General features: G+C 38.8%; 1 protein-coding gene across 4 annotated transcripts; it reads right to left on the bottom strand.

The window, feature by feature from the left end:
• Positions 1 to 238: 238 nt before the first annotated feature.
• Positions 239 to 10,800, bottom strand: LOC123958465 (RNA-binding protein, mRNA-processing factor 2a). 4 transcript variants are annotated; one of them, XM_046031789.1, is made up of 8 exons: positions 10,348 to 10,800; positions 8,053 to 8,130; positions 6,744 to 6,782; positions 6,398 to 6,460; positions 5,282 to 5,432; positions 4,103 to 4,266; positions 2,250 to 2,322; positions 239 to 1,305 (listed from the first exon to the last, which is right to left on the bottom strand). In XM_046031789.1, the coding sequence occupies exons 1-7, from the start codon at positions 10,615 to 10,617 to the stop codon at positions 2,257 to 2,259; spliced, it is 831 nt and encodes a 276-aa protein (XP_045887745.1). In that variant the 5' UTR covers positions 10,618 to 10,800; the 3' UTR covers positions 239 to 1,305; positions 2,250 to 2,256. The 4 variants fall into 4 exon arrangements, with proteins under 4 accessions (XP_045887745.1, XP_045887744.1, XP_045887747.1 ...); XM_046031788.1 differs by having other exon boundaries at positions 2,257 to 2,322; positions 10,348 to 10,798; XM_046031791.1 differs by having other exon boundaries at positions 4,118 to 4,266; positions 10,348 to 10,797.
• Positions 10,801 to 18,261: the final 7,461 nt, after the last annotated feature.

Genomic DNA, 18,261 nt, shown 5'->3' with positions numbered 1-18,261 from the left:
GCAGTCATGGCCGGTTAAGCTGAGCATGTTACCATCTTATGAGGGGGGAGGTCAGCTCCACGCATGATGGAAAGAGACTAATGCAATAGTGCATTACAAATGCAAAGTTGGCATTAATTATTGATGTCAACATCTGATGTCCACAGTTCAAGTCTTAGCGTTAGCATACAATGTCTGAGCGCTTGGTAACTTTGATTGGCTGCGGACTCATAAGAAATAACAGATGCCCAGACAGAAATGCATTCACTTCTTTTATTCATAAGATGGGAATTTCTTTTTTTTTTTTTTAACACATCTTATGCACAGCAGATACAAAGACAAACATGTTCTAAACCACAAACTAAATTCCTCCATCACTCTAATCCTGCGTCCCATTTCAAAATGGCCCCACAAAAAAAGCAACCTTTTACGTTTGTAGTCCAGTTTCACATTCTGAAAGATCGTTTTACAGCAATCTCATATTAGCAGAATGGCACAAGCCACGTTCAGAATATTTCCATTTTTTGACAGATACCCACTTCACCTTTAAACAAATTGCACTTTTTTCTTCTTTAAAACTACATTAAACAGGATTATAGGATCAAAAAGTAACACCATAAACACAAGAGACGACTAAACATCCAACTTATACAGGTTCATTATTTAGTTGCACAAAAATGCATAAATATACATTACACAAAAAGTACAAAAATATTTGTACTTTCCTTTGCTCAGATAATGAAAGACATTGATATGATCATAGGGACTGGGGTTGTCAGAACGTAGGGATGCATTCACAAGGTCCATGCGAGATAAGCCATTTACACAATAGCCTAGCTTTCACAGAGGTAAGACCAAGGTTCTACAGGAAAACAAAACACTTCGCTGTCTAGGCCAAGGTAAAGAGGCAACACAAACACTAAGAAAATTAGGATACAAAGAACTCTGCGTTCTAAATTCATGCCAAAAAGACTAACATGCAATGACTCTTAACGCTTCTAAACCTCCCAGGAGCAGCGGTAATCCATGGAAAGACTAGCTTAATGGTAACTTCAATTCATCAATTTTCCTCAGCAATTATCCATGGAGTTTGCGTGAGGTTTTTTTGAAGTGCTAAGATGGTACCGCAATAGTTGCCAAGGATAAGCTCAGATTGTCGACAGCAAGATGGTTTCAACTCAGACTCCCCCCAGAGACAATCGGGAGGAGATATAAATACTGTTTGTTTATAGTAATGCACATGTGTCCATTAAATAAACCTGATTAAATTAACGAAGAGCTTGGCAAACCTCACTTCAGCTGGACAAAGGTCTGGTTTCCAGAGGCCTGAAGACGACAGGGAAGATAAGATTTAGTCCAAACATGTCAAAGCCTTTATTTCAAAAACAAAAACTTGAAGTTTAAACAAAAAAATAAAAGTGTTAACATTAGCCTCACAATACTTCTCTAGCCTGTCAGTGACTCTTGGCCCAAGCCAATTTGTTCCTTAAAGACTTTAATTATTAAATAAAAAGGGGACTGGTACAAATAGAGTTTATAGTATAGTAGGGACTAACTTCAGCTGCAGATTACACATTTGGAAGTGCTCAAGTATTTCATGGCAGCAGGATGGTGAATGTAGAATTAACTCAACTACAGTGCCCAGCTTCATCGTAAGGAACATGTCATCCAGTGACAGTGACTCAAAGATGTGTGTAATAGATCAGTTTTCAAACAAGTCTGTCAGAGGAATAAGCAATTTCAGAAGCAGCTGTATTACACTGCATTATAAAAATACAGCAAATCACTGGCCTAAAGATGAATCTCATGATAGTGCATTTTTCTTTTCAATAAATCCCATGAAAATACCAAAATAAAATACCCACACTAAATGGATCCAAAGCTTGTCAGCTTATTCCTCCATACCAGTCCTCCATTGTTGTCCAAAAACTATTAACACAAATGAGCTCAATCCCACATACACTGTCCTGCTGCTATAAATACTCAGCGCACCAAATATGCATTGAAAGCAAAAAGTAATAATTGCTTGTTTTCAAAGATTTATGTCTTTAGTAGGAACAAATGACTGTCTGCAGAATGCAGAGATAGGTTGAAAAAGTCTGAAATCAAAAACTGAATCAGTATTTTCATTTATATTGACATATTTTGCAGTTTTCAGTCAAACATTGTGTTACTGGTTTCTGTTTGCATGATTTTAGGTTAGCACTTACAAGATGTTGAGGAGGGGAAAAAAACAAACCAAAAAAAAACACAGAGCAAAGGTTACTCACTAAATACCTAACAAAACTGCCGGGACTTCCATCCAGGCTGGGAAGTCTCAGAGGGAGTAGGGTACCAGCGCATCTAAAGAAACACAAACATAATCACGTACACCAGACCAAAACATGGCTTCAATCCTCAATTCTGCAGATTTCATACACTCACACACAAAATTTACTTCGACAAGCAGGTTTGGGAGGACTGTCACTTTAAGCCCTGGTCACTGAAAGCCATGGGAATGTGGGTCACGTAGCTGCTCACTGAGGACATTAGTTCTCAAGTAATTAACAGGCATGGAAATGTGGAGAGCTGAACCTCTCCATGTGTTAAACATTTCCACTGGGTTGGAGCTGGTATGCCTCTACCTTTCCATACCTGTGACTAAAACCTGTGACAGAAAGACGCCTTGCACCGTGTAAAACAGGACAGAGGCCACAGCTGCAGAACCTAACAGCTTAATATACTCAGGAGGTTATCAACAGTTGTTTAAGAGAATCTTGATGTTACACTGCTGTGTCACAGTCAAACTAACAAGGCCAAGAATCAGTTGGAAAAGAACTGAAAGGCATTTTAGGGATCTTTCATCAGATTGCAATTAAAAAGGCTTTCCCCCTTGTATGGCTACACAGTCAGCTTATGTTCCAGTAGGACTGTGGACAGTAAGTTGGCACCTCTGGAGAAGGCCATCAGGTCTGACAATTTCTCCAAGCAAATGCTTTACATTCCTCTGCCTCTTGTGCCCGACAAAATGGCCTATGTAATAGCTGCCTACTTTGCCGTGTAGCTCTCACTGCAGTAGGAAGTTAGATCACAATGAACTTTAAATGACCCAACGAGAAATGTTTTCCATTGCTATTGTTACCAACAGCCCTGCCCACTACCTTGTAGGTAGCTGCACTGCTGCTGTAGCATTTAGACTGAGATTAGCTAGACTGCATTTCTCCCCGGTGGAACTTTTATTACAATGTTTAAAATGAATAAGCCAATCCAAACATGAAAGAAAAATGTTTTAAATTGATTTCAGACTAAAACAGCATTAAAATCTTAAAGTGACCACTTAATGCAGCTACATTCTAAACGCAAACCTAGCACTTTGTCTCAAACTCCATCTTAAGAAAAATACAAGTTTGAGCCTTAAGTGATTCTACTTCATTAGTCCATAATGAGGACCAAAACATGGGTATCAGTAAGATAACCCTTTATCCTCAAGCACTCTCAACAAGATAGTACAGAGCTCCACTTACAGAAAAAACCCCCATAAAAGAACACCTGACAACAACCGAGGATTTAAAACATACAGTATTGTCATACTATATCACTACCACTGATGGCAGAGCAGGAGTCAGACATTTCAAAATGACTCATTTTTATTACAATTCATGGTTTTATCTTCAGCTCCCAGTTTCATAATATTGAGACTGGTAGCGAAATGTGCAGCCAACAGCAAGACTTGATACCTTGGCTGGATTCAGCAACATTTGGCATTATGCTGTTACTGTAATGCCTCAGGACCACTGGATGTTTCGATAATCTGAACTTCTGCTTTTAGTGCACCATGTTATCAAGTTTGAAATTGTAGTGGTGCATCCTCCATCTTATTTGGTTACGTTTTAGGACTTACCTCAAGAATCAACTTCTTTGTAGCTGTGATGGACAAATTGAGCCAAATGAAACACACCTGCACACTGCATAGTTTACAAAAAAAAATCATGCATTTAATAGCAGCCGTGTCTGATAATCAGTGGTGTACTTAGGTGCAGGCATTCATTTTGTGTGTATAAAAAATAAAAAAAAAGGTTCCCTGGATTGTCAGAGCTGAATGTGAACTGGATGATGCTAAAAAAAAGATAAGAGAAACACACACCGGTTGGTCCCTCACCTGGGCGTGGAGGGCTGCAGCAGCAGCAGCGGCTGCTGGGTAAGTGAAGGCTGCGTGAGGGAGGCCTGGGGTCAGCTCCGTGGTGTACAGGGGGTAAGGAGTCCAAGCATCCGGAGATGCTGGGATCAGTGCTGCCCCTGTCAGATCATCTGGGGAAGTACAGGGCGGGAGCAAACAAAAATCTGACTGACCTACCCTTGAACGTGAGTGCTTGCATCAATTAAGCAGTCAATACAGCGGCTAAAAATTTTAAGTGAAAATATACTTTAACACACGCTAAAAAAAAGGGGTTCCGTTACTGCTTTGTGTCATCATGTGGCTTGTAAGTTTTCTACTGATCAGTGATAATTTGTTTTGTTGTATTAGCTTGTACTGTTAATATATAAATAACTTTTACAACCCTAAAAAGCTGCAGTCAGACCAGATTTTGCCTCCAATTATTTCTATTCCAACACATTTGCTTCTGGTAGCAAATTGACCCGCCTCATTCCCTTCACTGAGTTCAACCTGATTCGGATATTGAAAGCCTCGTGGTTTCACGTCAGTCAGTATGAGAGCAGGTGGAGCTGACCTCTCAGGATATATTATGTTCTTGATTCAGCATGACGAAATACATGCAGCAGAGAAGAAAGGATGCAGTTGGGCTGTAGTGAGTGTAAGGACAGATAGGTTACTGACAGTAAAATGTTATGCAGTATAATTTTGAGGTTTGTGAACTGCTGTTTTTAGCCTGCTAGCTCCCACAGTTTGTGTTTACAACCCTATCAATGCCATCTCCTGTCCTCCTGCACACCACACAAGTAAATTTCAGTCAAAATCTGGTCTGAATACAGCTTAACGCTGTTGTCAACCATCACCCGTCCAAATCTAATCAATCCAGCAAGTTTTTAGGCAAAGAGAGCAGAGACAACTGCTGACTAAACCCGTTAGAGTGGAATTTCCCAGCTGGACAGAAGCAAAGCGGCTGTCTTAAGAGTCGAGATGACACATGCATGTGGAGGTGAGTTAGTCCTTTGTTAGGTAATGTTTAACCCCTTCCCATTTGTCTTTAATGCCACAATATCTTAAGACAGATTTAAAACGGGTAACAAGGGTAATTGAGTATTGGCTTGCCAAGGTGAGAGTGGATGAGAGAGCCTAGAGTGGTGCAGCCGTACAACTTACATGGGTCCCGTGCAATGAAGTGTGCTCCTAGAGCAGGGTGGATATTTGTGGGGTTCGGTGTGGCCATCAGCTTACTCTTTGCCATCTTCGTGTTGGCTTTAGCAAACTCTAAGCGCAGGGTCTGGGGACTTTCGGGGTCAAAACGGATACCCTGGGGGAGAGACGAAGGAGGGGAGGAGGGGGACATAGTATAGTAAGGGAGGTGGGCTGAGTTTGAGGGGCTGTATCTCAGTAGTCTCTCATGGCCTCCTTTCCTAAAGCCACGTTTCAATACTCATGATGTATCCTTCAAGCTTCCCTTGCGCTAAGTACTGTTCTGTCCAACTGTGGACATACTGCTTTCATGTCTTCCAAAAAAAAAAAAAAGGGGACAGACTGAAGGATACACTCCTGAAATATTTCAACATGCTTGCATCTCTTTTTCCTCATGACAAAAATCAAGAGCACAGGCGACTGGAGGGGGAGTTCACCCGGTCGCACGAGCCAGGAGGAGAGGGAGACGAGGAAAAGGGCCGATGGCGAGACTTTGAGTTTAATTCCTTTTACGTGGTTTGACCCTGCTTGTGTTTTTGTGCCCTAAGCGTTGTGCCCACATGCAGGTGAGTAGTATTTCGGTGTATGTGTGTCTGTGTGTGTGTGACTGCTGGTGTGTCTAAGAGGTGATGCTCATAAGGAAGGCTAGGCTATGAGAGAGAAGTGTTAGATACTGCCAATGTGGGCTACTGGGTGACAAAATAAGGAGGTTACACTACTGAAGATGTGTCCAAATAACACTACACATGTGGCTATAGAACAAGTATTACAGTAAAGCAGTGATATGCAAAATAAGGAAAGCTATACCAGATTAAGGGATGTGTATCAAGGTCAAAGTAAACTACCGTAAGGCTACAGGATTCTGGCCTCTTTCCAAAAATGGCCCTGCCATTGAATTATAAAAGACAAAATGGGTTGGCTTTCAGAAGTTTTATCGGAAAAGAATTATGTTTAACTCCCAATTTTTAAAGAAGGTTTAAGCAAAGGTTAGAACAAATCTTATAAACATTTAAAAACTGCTTAAAAGGGGGAGGGGGGGGGGGCAGCAACACACTCGAGAAATAAAAACAAGGCAATGCTTACATTTAGTGCATTTTTCGCAGCTTCAGCTCCAGAGCGACTGTCAAAGGTTACAAACCCGACAGGCTGGAAGGCAAAGGGGAAGAAACACACTGACAACCAACACCAATAGAGAACCATCTTAACACGTAAGAACCTACATTTGTTAAATATCACATTGATTTATGCATCTTAATATTCATGCTGTGATACAACATCCTGCATCAATAAAATCAGCAACAAGCAAGAATAATCCATCCGCCGTCCCCCTGACCCAACGCTGACATTACCAAGTGCCAACGCTACCTGGCAATGTGTTTAATAGTGTAGTCTAGCATTAAAGAATTCTCACTTATGGAAAGAGTCTCACCTGTTTTGATGTTAACTTAATCAGTGACCCTTCATAACCCTGTGGGGAAGAAAGATAGCCAATTATCCACCCTGGAGTCACATGCAGGAAGTCAGGCATGAACACTTCTCCCTATATCAGAGGAACCTGCTTTGTGTGCACTGTCAGTTTGAGCTTAAGAGCAGGCCATTATGGATCCTTCTGTGAGTGTTACATTTGTTCAATAAAATAAGGCGAAACATGCAAATTTCCAAAAATGCAGCTTTCACTGATTTCACTACTGATAAGTTGTTTTGACCCTTAGAGCTAAAAATAAAACAAAGTGTTTGGTTTGAAGGGGAAAGCACATGTTATCAGATATGTGAGGGTTCTCTTTTGCACTAGTTTAACCATGGCTTCCAGATAAAGCCACTGGTTTTAAACTAAGTTAAAAAACAGCACAAGGGTTGGTTGAAGCATGAGCAAATTCCTGAGAAACAAAGGGGAATTTTCCCCTAACCAGAGTATTGATAGACGGGATCTCTCCTGATCTACAGCCATGGAAAATTAAACAACTTTCACTAGCTGTGATAAATCCTTAACAATCCAAGCCAGATTTAGCTTCAGTAGTTCAGAGTAGAAAAAGAAGAATACAGTCAATTTAAAAAAGTTTCCTTGTAAAGAATAAAAAAGGGTTTGATTTGGCTCAAACCTGAAAGAATCAGATTTAACCGTGTTTGCACACACAGTGCTGTGTTCGCCTATTGTAGAAGCAAAGGGCAAGAAAAGCAGTGTTACAGTGACTTAAGAAAACAACACGTTTTAGTGGTTTCACAATCTCTGAATGTTACAAGAGGAAATAAAAATGCCCCTACATGGTGGGCGAGCTGGGTCACGGCGAGGGCTGGTTGGCCAATCGCAAGGGCTACTCATTTACACATTCCACAAGATCATCCATGTGCAAGGGATACCACTTCCAATTTGGTTAGTTAGGACAAGGGTGGGAGGGGTGTTTATGGAACTGGAGTCCAGTCAAAAAACAGAGCAATGGACAATGATGTGGCCTCATTTCCATATATGCAAATAGCTGGACTTCCATTAACAAGGGGATTGTTTGATGTAACTACAAACAAGGAGCACCGTGTAATATTACTGCATCATGAAAAGTGGTTAAGTATTGCATATACTTTAATAGAAATTTTAAACGGCTTCATCTGTGTGCCGCTAATCATTTTAGAAACACTTTCCATTACTGTTTTCCAGCACCTGGCACACAGCTACCTTGTCTTTATTTTTAAGAAGGTTGTGAAGTCAAGTCTATTCCATTTCTATAAGTCATGTTGCATCTTACCTTAAAAGGTCTGAAGAGAAGGTAAAGTTCCCGTGGTTTGATATCGACTGGTAGTCCACTGACAAACAGTGTTCGTACCTGCAAACAAAAAGCAAAACTGTATTGGTCAGTTGGAAGTGACCATTTACTATGTTTTGTATTTGGTGTCCTGTTATCATTCTCTAGAAAGAGCAGCATGTGGGATAAGAACTGAGCTGCACAAAACAAGTGCTTGGCTGTGGTCCCAACATCTCATTCCTCCTTCATAAACATACATATGGATCGATTTACAGTAGAAATTTTCAAAACTCCAAGGATTGTTTTATTTGAATAAGTACAGGACTGAAGAGGTAAAATTATCTAGCCATTAATAAAGCAAATTTTAGAATATTATAAATGTTTCTTTACTCTTGCGACCCCTCAGATTTATCAAGTGAACCTTTGGCTGGGTCCTGACCCTCAGGTTGGAAACTACTGCTTTAAGTCCTTGTCAAGACCCACACAGACATCTTGATAAAACGGGTTCCATAATAATCCACTCACATTGAATATCTGCCTCACTAACAGATCTGAACTGTATATGAATGAGCAACAGTGAAGTTTATACATCCTGTCATTCCTCCTACATGTAACTAGCTAAACTGTGAACATTAGTCTTCATCCTGCTAGGGTCCCCTTCAAGGACACCTGGACTTGCCCTGTCAAGATATTGACAACCAATGCTGTGTACAGTCCAATGTGGCTGAGGAAATAACCCATGTAGTGCGAGGCCCATTAGTTCCCAGCCGGTGGGGAGGCCCTCGGTACAATGGGGCTGCCAGACGAACAGCACTGGACAACAGAGCACAGTGTGACACCATTTCCTTCCTCTGACCCGCGGCCCCAACCCTGCCGGCCCTCCAGCATTTTTCAGGTGCCACACAGCAGCAATTCTCAGCCCTTTACAAGTCAGTACATACAGCAGTTGAAGGCTGTCTAAGCTAGACACAAACTCTAGATATTTTATTTTGTGCACAGGCTTCTTGTTGACCGTGTGTACACTGAGTGTACAAACCTGAAGCTCTGGTGAAGTCTATGTACACTGTTTAATAAAATCAGTTATATATAAAGAAGCAAATTGAAGAACTATTGATGACTGACATGTATTTAACAGGTATAAGACTTTTGACTTAAATAAATGTCTGGCCTTGCTTTCTCTTTACCCTTAATTACAAGGAAAACAAAAGAGCAAGTTAGGATAAGTAGTAATCTCAAGTGGCCACATGTGGCTTAGTTTAAGACAATGGGAACAAAGGATGACCAACAAAAGACCCAGCGCTCCCCTCAGTGTCTCTCCATAAGGAGTCATTAAGAGGAAATATAGCTGGCCACACAGAGCTGAAGAGTGACAGCTGTGAAAACGCAACATGGATCAGAGAAAATTCAATGAATGAAGTTGATTTAAATATAACTGGTTTTATACGATTTTTAAAATTTATTTAGACCTAAAACTGTATATAAAAGGATGTCATGTAACAGTTTAGGTTTCAGTTTCATGATGACCTGGAGCTTCTTCACAAATTGAAGTTTTGATTATGAAACCTCTGACGCATCTTAAATTGTTTGGCTCAACAGCCAAACAGCTCATGTCCCGCAATGAAGTGGGGATGCTGAAAAAAATTTACGAGTTTTGAAAATTAGGGGACACTCTAGAAATTAATTTATAAGACAGTCTTTTTCCCTTCCAGACGGTCCGCATTTGTTTGTTTTTTTAATTTTAACTAGATATCTAGACTACTGTTTTTATTAAGCTAACAAAAAGCCTCATGACCCTTTTCTCAGCAGGCTATGGGCCTCGGTCCCAGTGTAGCAGTGTTTTAAGCAAATACCACAAGTGAGTCTTCAATATTTTATTTAGAAGAAACACTGTCGACAGCTTAATCGGTTAATTTTACTAGTTAGTTATTTTGTTAATTATCACACCTGGTGAAACACGTTTTATTCTGTAAAAAAATAATAAAAAAAAGTCACTGCAAACTTTAAAGAAATGCATGTTGAAGTGACATTTTGGAAGATATTCCTAATCTATCAGTCAAATGTGCACACTGTGATACTCCAGTCGAAGTGGTTTTGTCCCTTTAAATCGCACCTTCGTCTTAAACTTCAGGACTTAAATGGAAAGCCAAAAAGCTAAACGGTGTTTCACCCAACACAACTTGCAAGCAAGTCTCAATTAAAGGCCGGAAACATTTTAAATTTTATTGACGGACATTGAACATGAACGCAACCGGGCGAAAGTCCGGTGCAGAAGCAGAATACAACTTCTGCAAAACTCACCTCCTCTTCGATGGAAACGTTGTTATTCGGCTCCGTGTCAGCTTTTAGACTCATTTTGACGGTCGCCTCTGCGGCTGCAGCTGCAGTAAGTATCAAGTCTTTCTTCGTGGAGTGATATTTCCCCCAAGTGCGTCTGAAGCTGCAGTGAAAGTCCTGGTGGCGTCTTAACTTGATGAGAGAAGATGTGCCGAGGTGAGGTCGTGCAGACGAGGACGACGAGGTATCCGATGATATTTTAGAAGGAGAAGTAGTATTGCGAGAGAGAATCATTCATAAAAGGGAGGAAAATTAAAGAAAAGAAACACAGACACGCGCTAAACTAAAGGTGAGTAGGTGGATTTGTGCTCCGTGTGTGAAGGTGAAAGATGGGGGGAAAGAAGTGCGCGTAAAAAACAGAAAGCCTCTGCGCTCACATCAACGCCCTCAACTGTGGGATTGTGCGGAGGAAGAACAAGTAAACTTTTCTCATTGGCGCGCGTCTCTCTCTCTCTCTCTCTCTCTCTCTCTCTCTCTCTCTCTCCTCCTGTCCGCGAGTGAGCGCGCCCCCCTTCCTCATACACCTCCTCCTCCTCCTCCTGCTTTTCAATTAGGTCATCAATTATGTTGGGAGTCCGCTGTGAGCCGCAATCAAGCTGCAGATCCGCCTCAGCTGTTGCAGGAAGACCCGGCCCCTCCGCCGGTACATCACCGTTTCTATGGGACCCCGGAGAGCCAATGGTAACTTATCCCAAACCTCTCCAATTTATATTAGCCTAGAATAAAAGTTATAATATTGTGATTATTTTATTAGTATTATATTATTATAGTAATTTTTTGTTGTTATTTTTTATTTGCATGTCTGTATCTGTAACTCCCTTCACCACTAAATATAAAATTGGGGTAAATGAAAAGTAGCTTTTCCGTGTCTTGACACAGAATAAAACTAGCAATCATCCTACAATATCACATCTTATGCTCTTTCTGTGACACTTTAGGTAATGCTTAAGAACTTCATATACTGGCAACACATTTAATGAATTTCTGTTTATTTGATTTTATCTTTTTTTATTTTATTTTTTAGATTATGTGTTAAAATCACCTGCTTAATAACCAAACATGTAGGCCTAAGTGTTATTTAAAGTGCAGTTTAAGGCAAGGCAATTTTATCTGTGCACCTTATCTCATTACAGTTAAATGTTTACATCAAAGTGCATACAGCAACAAGGATTAAAAAGATTACTATAGCTGATAGGGTTATAATTTAGTGTTTCATTTACATTAGGACTGAGTAAAATAATAAAAAATTAAACTGACATTTCCTTCCTAGTACAGCTGTAAAACTATTATTATTATTGTTATTATTATTGATATTATTTTTTAAGAGCTTCACCTTGATAATCAACAGTCCATTGTGATTTTAATGCTTTTCTTCAGTTGTATGAATGAGGAAATTAATAAATAAAATGATAAGCCTTGTTAAAGAAGATATAAAATCGTTATTTGTGCCATAACAAATACAAAACAATACATTCAATAATAATTATAATAATGATAGTAATTATAATAAATCATGCCTGTGTGTGTTTTAATCATTTGGGCTGGTGGTGTGGGTGGAGAAAGGGCCGTGTTGTGTATGGCTACTGAGGCTCGGCCCTGGACGAGAGCCCAGCATGCAGTGCGTTTCCTCACAACAAGGCAGCTCTCAAAGGCCAGACAGTTTCCTGACTTTGTATAGGAACACAATTGGGCCTGCAGGGCGAGGAGGGGGGCGGCCGAGTGGACGGACGTATTCTCACAGTGCTTCTTCAGTGATTTGATCTAAAAATAGTGAAGCTCTGTTGTGTTTTCAATGTGCATCTGCACATTATGAACCCAAGTGGTAAATATATATACATACAGAGAGAAAGAGAGGTCCAGTCAGTCGATGAGAAGAGATGCACAAATAGATATTATGGCAAAGCTTTAGTGATAGAAATTAAACAGTGAAAAATACTATGTATCTATCTCAGTGTTAGTGACCTGTAATTGTGTTTCAGTGCAGCAGTAATTTCTTGAGGATTATGACAAAGCGTTGCACTCATCAAAATTCTTCACAAGTAATGAGAGTTGAAACGACTCTCATTGATGACCACACCTCTCACTAATTTGATAATCGATTAATCATTTAGGTCATTGTACAAGAAATAAAATGCCAAACATTCACTAGTAACAGCTTCTCAAATGGATACATTTGCTGCTTTTCTCTGTTTTATATCTTTATAAATTGAATAGTTTTGAGATTTGGACTGTTGATTGGAAGAAAACAAGACATTTTAACAATAACTTTTATTGAGCAACCAATTAATTGATTAATGGAGGAGATAATCAGCAGATTTATCTATAATAAAAGTAATTGTTAGTTGCAGCTATGTGTGAAATCATGTTGAAGTAACAACTCGTCCTGATCGATTTGAACAATTTTAGAATTATACACAACTCTAAATGATTTTATCAGGCAACATCTCCTTTAACGTGAGAAATTATCAATAGATTTAAATTCAAAAATTAGGTTTGTATGACTGACATTTTGAAGGGAATCTGATGAGCCAGTGTGCTAGTATTTAAACTGTCTGCTCCTCATGGTTTTAGCAGAGTTGATTTAAGTATAATAATCTGTTCCATACCTTGAATTAAAGGTCAGGTTGATGGCGATGATGATTTTTTAATCATTGATAATTGGGTTGGATAATGATTATGTTTATCATTCAATGTTCATTGCTTCATGTGAGCTTATGTAAAAGCTTTAAGCACGTTTTACATATTTTTCATACATGATTTTTGTATATTGTTGTGTTTTATGTTCAAGTCTGTGTGTGTTATATGTTTCACAAGATACATTCCCTCTTAGGGACAGTAAAGCTGAAACTGAAAGGAAGGTACAGAGCTACGTTTTATAGAAATAAAACAGAATACAGTACGTATATAGAGATCTGCCATCAGTCAGCAGCTGTATTATACTAAAAGGTTAAGGAACAACATATATTACACTCTACTTGTCATTTTAGTAACACTCGCTGCCTATGAAATATTGACTGACTGAGTGTTTCATTTATTCAGCACATACAGTTCATACGCTATGCATGCATTATTTTAGAGGCCACCATCTCTTTTTTTCACCATCTTTATGCACCTCGTTCCTGGATTCAGAACTTTTTACATCAAATGTCATACACACACACACACACACACACACACACAAATCTACTAAAAGAAGACACAGTTATGCACATAAAAAACATAATCAAAATGTAGTTTGATGTCTTGCGTAATGCACAAGTGAAACACAGTTCATGACTTTAAATAGGAGTAGAATAATTTAATAACTACCTACATTTGCCATATTTTGATATATAGGCTTCTGATATCAGGAAATATTGGGCTACTATCGGGATAATGATCTTAACCATTTTGTCCAGCCCTATTTGCTACATGTCTGTCTTAATATATTGAGACTTTTCTTAACCTTTCATGAGGGAAAAACAAAAGCAGATTATTCCCATTGTTTGAAAACATGCTAAAAAAAATATATTATCCTCTCTTATGTCTGACACATTTAAAGTACAGTATCCAAACTTGAAAACTTGAAAATGTTATTTGATACCTTTTTTTTCATTTGATGTCCCATCTCTCTACTTCTTCTCACAACTCTTTAATGCAACTGTCTAAAAGTGCTGAAATTCCTTCAATATAATCAGCAGTTGAAGAACATGGACCACTGGCATACAAAGGGTCAGAAAGCAAAAATGAGTCACTAAACCTTTTATGCCCAAAGATGTCATCACCATCTTCACTGCCTAAGATAGCTGTGTGTAGATGTACTGCACTGACTATGTCTTATTTATACATCTCTTCGGTTGGATTTTAAAGGAATGTTTGACGTTGTTTTGGAGCTAAATTCAGAAGCCTCTTCTAAGTGTTGGCATTACATACTTGAGGGCTGAGACTTTCATAGTTAAAATTACCAAGAGATATTTTTTTCTTTTTTAGACTGAATGGAGTTCTTCAGGACCTTGGTGCCTTTTAGGACTTAAATTGTCGCTGCTTGTCATTAATTGAAGAAACGGGAGAATAGTCTTTTTTTATGGTCTTCTGCTTTTACACTACAACTAGTCCCACATGTGTCAAACATTGCTGTTGCCAGTTTGGAAATACCATACTGTAGATGCATAATTGTTAGGAGTAGGATTAAATGTCGTCAGTTCAGGGAGCTGTGATATCCTTAAAACTGAATGAGAAATATAGTTTTTGTAGGCTCTCTCTTTGTCTTTATGCCCCTTAATACAAAGAAATATTGCTTGTGACCACTTGTCACAGGTTGCATATGACATGATCTGAACCAAACAATTGTTTTCCTTCCTAAGATTGCTTGAATTTAACAACTGTAGAGGCTTGAAGAGGTGGAACTGTCAGGTATTTCAAAATAAAATAAAATAAAGCAAAAACCAAAGATAAGAGGAAAGTTTAAAAGATAAACATAATTTTGTGTAGTGTAATGTTGTTGTTTTCTTGTTTTCTTCCCTGGTAATTGGCTCATAACCCCTTAAATTTGTCTTGTGACCCAAACCCCAGGTTTACTTTTGACACATATAAATTCAACAAAATACTAACAAGTTATTATGACATTTAACTGATTTAACAGTTTCCCGAGTTTCTGAAGATATAAATATGGTAAACTAAATTTTGGGGGAAATATGTATAAAGTGATGCAGTATGGTAAAGTGATCCATTTGATGAAATATAAAAAAATCTTGGGTTTGAATATTTTACTTGAAGTAAAAATAATTTAGCTTATATCAGAAGCTTGACACATTAAACAGTTGGAATGAGATGTCTTTAACAACATTAAAGCTACTAAGAGGAAATAACAGAGGAAAAATAGATGTTAAGGAGTTTAAAAGATTCTGAACATGACCAAAAAAACAACATATTTCACTAAATTACCCTTCATTGTATCCACCAGATAATCCAAACAGCTCAGGAGCATTAAATCAGATTTTTCCCTCCTTCTTTCTACCCATAAACACCTGACAGAAACCGAGACCGTATAGCTCAGAGGCTCTGGATAAGCCTCATGTTTTATTTGCGAAAAGCGGCCCCATTGTCCCATAAGTCACCTCGCACAGCACTCTTCTGCTTCACGCCACACTGAGCCTGTCCTACTGCATTAGCATCACCCGCTGCTAAAGCACTTAGCTTGTGTTCTCCGTGTCCTCTGTGGTATAGCCAAACATCCATTTGGAGGTCCTAGGAAACTTTGAAGCTTTTTCACCCACACACTGAGCGAGGGAGGCGTGGGACACATTTGTGACGTTTCGTGAATACTTTGTCCAATAAATAACATCTTTGTGAATACATTAAAGCTAATCAAGGACATTCATGTAGACGTGCTTTTCAGCCCAAACAGCATGATGGGTATGAAATTGGATTTCTTCAACTTATGGATTTTATTCCAGTTTTAACCAATAATATCTGCAATACACTATTAGTGAGTGATAGCGCCAGTTATCCATTTGGTTGCCCCATTTTATCCGTTCCCATTTTTTCTAACACTTGTCAGACATTGTCACACCCTCTGTAAGAGCCAACAAGGACAGAAGGAGTCGGAGAAGCTTCCATGCCTGCTGGAAATCAATCAACCCTCATATACTGCACCGCTGACACATGCATCAAACGTACCTCTGTTTTTGGTGTGTTTTATTGATAGAAAGTATGTTTAACCCCTTAATGCCGATTGTCGCAAATTCGCATCACACCTTTTCCTTTCAGACTGCAGCTGAGATAACGTTTGTATTCCCCAAATGCCTGTTTGTGCATATTCAATACGTACCTTGGAACCTTTTGCAAGCACTGGTTTCTCGCTTATGCCTGTTGTCGCTAATTTGCATCATACCGACGTCATACCTGAAAATGTTCCATAGACAAATTAATAATTTCCACTTTATTTAACATCAACCTGAAAGCAAATGAAAACAGAAATTATTTTTAAATTTAAAAAATCTTTAAAAAATTAAGGTATCAAGGGGTTAAATGTGAAGCTGACATTTGTGAGTGAATTTAGAGTTTAGTGGAACTGCACGGTGGAGACAGTTGTTCCAACAGATGACATAAATTACAATTTAATGCTTCGCTTTCATTTCACAGCTGCACTCGAAAGCAGCTTCACAGCTGCCATTTTACATCAGCTCTGCGTTATAGATGAAATTATAAAGAGGGAATTTTCATAGGAGACATATTTTCAATAGATGATTGTTAACAAAATGGAGGAAGCAAAGAAGTTGTTTCATTAGCAGTTGAGTTATTACTTTACAATAACCGGAGAAATGTTGTCCTTTTTTAAGCGATTGTTTTGTCAAGTCATGTACATCACCACTAGCACAATGACCCATAACCACCAAACTTTTGTAGCTGGTCATCACCTACCTAAAATTTGGCATTTAAAGTAGCATTTTGGGCCACTGGTGGGCAGGAAAACTCCTAAACAACCACACGGACACAGTATCACTGTAAATTTTTTATGGCAATAATTACGCATCCAGATGACACATAGCAACATTAGCATTCATCTGGAGGCGTGTTTCTGGGCACGTGATGGGTCTAAGTCCATTATTCACTCTCCTTTTAGCTCGGTTTTGGTCTCCACCCACTCCTGAAGGGTATCTGGCCTCTTAGTTGCTGGCTATAGTTGCTATTTTTGTGGGTCATGTGCTTTGTCTGCAGTTTGATGCTAAGCAGGGAGGGTACTGTGGGTTTATCACAGCTTGTTTGCTGAAAAAGAGACTGAACCATATATGTCTGTCATAAAACCAAAACAGCAAACTTAAAGTGGCTAAAAGGGCATAGGTCCTAGAGCTGCAACTGTTACAAAAAGTTATCGGACTCGTTGTTGATGTAAACATTTTGATTAGTGCAGCTTTAAAGTAGATGTGATATTTAATTAGATGAATGATGCAATGATCACACTCTGTAGTGATGATTGCATTTTTGGTTACTGTTTTATTAATGGTATCAATGTCATGAGCTGTTGAGTTGGCTGGTCCTCAAACTTTCCAGGTTAAATCACCAGCAAAACCAGTTGTACTGAAAACTGTTAAAGACACAAGACTGTTCACAACTTCACAAGACTGGTCAGCCTTGAATTCCAAAAAACACTGCAAAAAAAGAATCACCAAAATCTGTTGTTCAATCAGCAATGGCAGGGTGAAAGTATAGGTTGAGCTTTAAAGCACTGGTTAAATAAATCAGGCTATTTCAGTCGTTTCACATTTGGATTGATTGTGTTGAGTGTTTTGCACATGACTCCAACACCCAAAGGTTTTGCAGTTCTGGTTGTCATCTTCTCCAAAGCCACAGCAGATGATGGGACACATTTATAACCAATGGCTACATAAAAAAATCCAGGAGAATCTTTTATTTACATGTTGAGTAAAATTGGGGTTATTGTTAAAAGAATAATTTGATGCTTGTCCATTTCCCTGCCTGGAGTTAAATTAGAAGAGCTCTATCATGTATGTGTGCTAAATATGAAGCAGGATCCAGCAGGTGATTAGCTTAGCTTAGCATAAAGACTGGAAACAGGGGGAGTTAGCATGGCTTGAATAATTGCTAATCATTTTGTCTATAAAATGTCTGAAAATGGTGATAAATGCTCGCTAAGTTATTTAATTTACTATCATAGAGGACAAAGAAATGCAGTCCTCACATTTGCCAGTGCATTTTTGGCCTTTTTGTTTAAAATTTTTATGTTATTTGAACTGACTTAAAAATTAATCGATTATTCAAATATTTGCAGATCAAGTTTTTTGTCGATCAACTAACTTAATAGATTAATTGAGTAACTGTTTTAACTAAACTCTTTAATAACCACTGCTTCCTTCCGTTTTGCTCACTGGTGCAGCT

This window comes from Micropterus dolomieu, linkage group LG20 (genome assembly GCF_021292245.1).
Source record: "Micropterus dolomieu isolate WLL.071019.BEF.003 ecotype Adirondacks linkage group LG20, ASM2129224v1, whole genome shotgun sequence".
Lineage (NCBI taxonomy): Eukaryota > Metazoa > Chordata > Actinopteri > Centrarchiformes > Centrarchidae > Micropterus > Micropterus dolomieu.
This window is presented reverse-complemented; position numbering and strand designations above follow the sequence as displayed.

Bases quoted from the DNA above. Each gene is read 5' to 3' on its own strand.
- LOC123958465 (XM_046031789.1), bottom strand. From the start codon at position 10,617: ATGATTCTCTCTCGCAATACTACTTCTCCTTCTAAAATATCATCGGAT. The intron at 4,267-5,281 runs GTAAGTTGTACG...GTACTTCCCCAG, and splicing joins CTTCATTGCACGGGACCCAT to ATGATCTGACAGGGGCAGCA. The intron at 2,323-4,102 runs GTGTGTGTTTCT...GTGTTTCTTTAG, and splicing joins CCCAGGTGAGGGACCAACCG to ATGCGCTGGTACCCTACTCC.